The 2,543-nt window shown below is 32.0% G+C and overlaps 1 protein-coding gene across 1 annotated transcript; it reads right to left on the bottom strand.

The window, feature by feature from the left end:
* Positions 1 to 504: 504 nt before the first annotated feature.
* LOC108487474 (histidine-containing phosphotransfer protein 1-like) lies at positions 505 to 2,119 on the bottom strand. Its single transcript, XM_017791828.2, has 6 exons — positions 1,717 to 2,119; positions 1,437 to 1,567; positions 1,286 to 1,354; positions 1,037 to 1,108; positions 883 to 955; positions 505 to 790 (listed from the first exon to the last, which is right to left on the bottom strand). The coding sequence occupies exons 1-6, from the start codon at positions 1,774 to 1,776 to the stop codon at positions 731 to 733; spliced, it is 465 nt and encodes a 154-aa protein (XP_017647317.1). The 5' UTR covers positions 1,777 to 2,119; the 3' UTR covers positions 505 to 730.
* Between the last annotated feature and the right edge of the window lie 424 nt (positions 2,120 to 2,543).

Here is a 2,543-nt window from a genome sequence, read left to right as displayed (position 1 = left end):
AATAATCAAATCAAAACCCCACAATTCTCTTGTTGCCAGTTTATATCTTTGAACCACTAATGCCAACATGTTATTGTCCTCCAGGACTAACAACAGTTCTTTTGTTTCTTTTTTCTATAATTGACTAATAACAGTTATAATAGAAGAAACGACAGTTAAATGTGGAACATGGCAAGAAAAGACAAGCTTTGCTCATGTCTCCTGGGATATTTTTCCACAAGGGGGAAACTTTAGTAGGAAATGGAATCAAGGGGTAAAAACTTCAGACAACTAAAACAATGATGATGGCCATAACCCTACTTTGGGGGATTATGTGCCAGCAATTCAGCATTTAGCAATATCGAACCCCGCCCCCCCTACGGAGTGTCTCATGCACTGTTAACATCATTTTATCGATATTCCTACACTACATGCATAGATATTGTCGATAAACACGAGAGCAACGAATAGCATTACAAATCTAGAAGCAATTCCAGTGTTCACCAACTGGAACAATAGTTCACATTCATGGAAGAAACAGTATTAATTGAAGAGGAAATTTATCAACAGAAAGGTTCTTTTAGAAGTTATTTGGAGTGAAACTAGTATGAAATCTCTTCTTTCATGAACATCAAACAATCACAAACTCACTGGTAAGATTAAATAAAAAAGAGAAACCTTAAACACCATATGTTCCTATTGTATAAACCACCCCCAAAATCATTCTTTCCCCCCTTCATGTTTATGGTCCTCAAAAACCCAGTTCAATCATCGGAATCGACCCACCAGCCGCCACGATTTGCTGCTCTAACTGCGTTAACCGGGAAAAGAAAAGCATAAGAAAAAGTGGTTTTATAACTTAAGTACAACTATTTCCTTTAAGCAAAAAACTAGTGCACTAACCCTGAGCATAGTTTCAAGCTTGTTCTTCACAAGGTAATACTCTTGTTTCACTTGTTGAAGACATCTCAGTGTCCTGCAATGTTTTCAAGAACATCGTATCGAAATCTATAATATATGATAAAACGAAAAACTAGAGTGAAGTAAAGAGACTCACGCATCGATGTTCTGCTCCTCGCAGAAGCTACGAAAAGCAATGCAAGCATTTTTAACTCTCTGTGCACCAATGCTGTTGACACACACACACAAAGAACAATTGATTGTTTAATCAAACAACTTGAACATTTCAAGATTTTGTTCATTTTTCATGTTTTTTAGCCTTGTTTTTCTAGAATGGTTAGATCTAACAAGTTTAGTCAACTTTTGTAATGAAACTATGGGATCATATTGTTCTAAGGCTTTGAACCTGGAACTGCTACCCTTCAATTGATGAACATGAGCATCAACTTTTTTGAAATCTACACTTGGCTGATCTCTGTATAAGAAAAAAGACATGTTTAATGAAGAAAAAAAAAACATCCATGGCAGAAAACAAAAGGAAAAGGTGAGTTTCTTACAAAGCCATGGTGAGATCATTAAGAAGTTTCTCTGAATCATCAAAGAAAAGAGACACAACTTCAACAACAAAATCTGGGTTGCTCTCATCTTGAAGCTGTTGAAGCTGCAAAAACTGAGCATCCAAGAAACCCTTGTCCCAACAAAAAAAATAAAAAGGTACAAAAGTAAGGAAAAACCAAACATACCAAAACAAGAAGAAGAAAACAAGGACAAAAGAAAAACGAGATTTTTGTTAATAGATTTGTACATTTGAAGTTGATTTTTTTAATGGGATTTTACCTCCATAAACAAGGATTTTGTGTAGTCCACCAATCTTCTCTGCATCTGACCCACTTCCATTCTCTTTAGCCTTTGTTCTCTCTGCACATACAAAGAACTTTTCCCACTAATCAAAGCTAATGACCCAACAAAAGGTCAAAACCTCAAAGCTTGTGGCTTAAATTTAGATGTTTAGGGATGAAATGAAATGCAATAATAGCACAAAAATAAAGAACAAAAAAAGGCCCAAGAAAAGGGTATAAATGCTTTTTTGCAAACCTTTGAAAAGGATTTGATGTGAATTTAATGTTATACCCTTTGGCTCTATTTTCTTTTGAGCTATTACTGTTTTCAGTTTTCTATTACAAAATCATACTCCCTCCTTTATTTTGCTCTCTCTCTCTCTCTCTCTTCTAAATTATTTAAACACGAATGGAAATTTTATGGTTAATTTCCTTTTTATGTTGCCAACACATCACAATATATACTTTTATTAAAAATAAGTTTTATTTATCATTACAATATAATTTTTATATTTCAATTATAAATTATTTATTCATAAAAAGGAAAAGGACAAATTTTTATTTTATAAAATTACTATCAATGACTGCGTTTTAATTTAAATTAGTATAGAAATTATTATTTGTTTTTTTATATTTCTTTATCAAAAATTAAATATTAGTATACTGTGTATAGAAATTATTTATATATTTTAAAAGACATAGCATGCTGACTTGTCATATCTTAATTTTAAATGTTTATTATTTATTAACTTATTGTAGCATCAAATTATTGCTATAAATAACTGGATTACATTTCCATTTTAATTTTATCATAATAAAATATCA

The sequence above is a fragment of the Gossypium arboreum genome, chromosome 10 (genome assembly GCF_025698485.1).
Source record: "Gossypium arboreum isolate Shixiya-1 chromosome 10, ASM2569848v2, whole genome shotgun sequence".
Lineage (NCBI taxonomy): Eukaryota > Viridiplantae > Streptophyta > Magnoliopsida > Malvales > Malvaceae > Gossypium > Gossypium arboreum.
This window is presented reverse-complemented; position numbering and strand designations above follow the sequence as displayed.

What these genes read in the sequence shown, in the direction of transcription:
- LOC108487474 (XM_017791828.2), bottom strand. Translation starts at nt 1,776, where the DNA reads ATGGAAGTGGGTCAGATGCAGAGAAGATTGGTGGACTACACAAAATCC. An exon ending in CAAAATCCTTGTTTATGGAG is followed by an intron (nt 1,568 to 1,716) that starts GTAAAATCCCAT and finishes TGTTGGGACAAG; the next exon opens with GGTTTCTTGGATGCTCAGTT. An exon ending in AGCTTGAAACTATGCTCAGG is followed by an intron (nt 791 to 882) that starts GTTAGTGCACTA and finishes CGGTTAACGCAG; the next exon opens with TTAGAGCAGCAAATCGTGGC.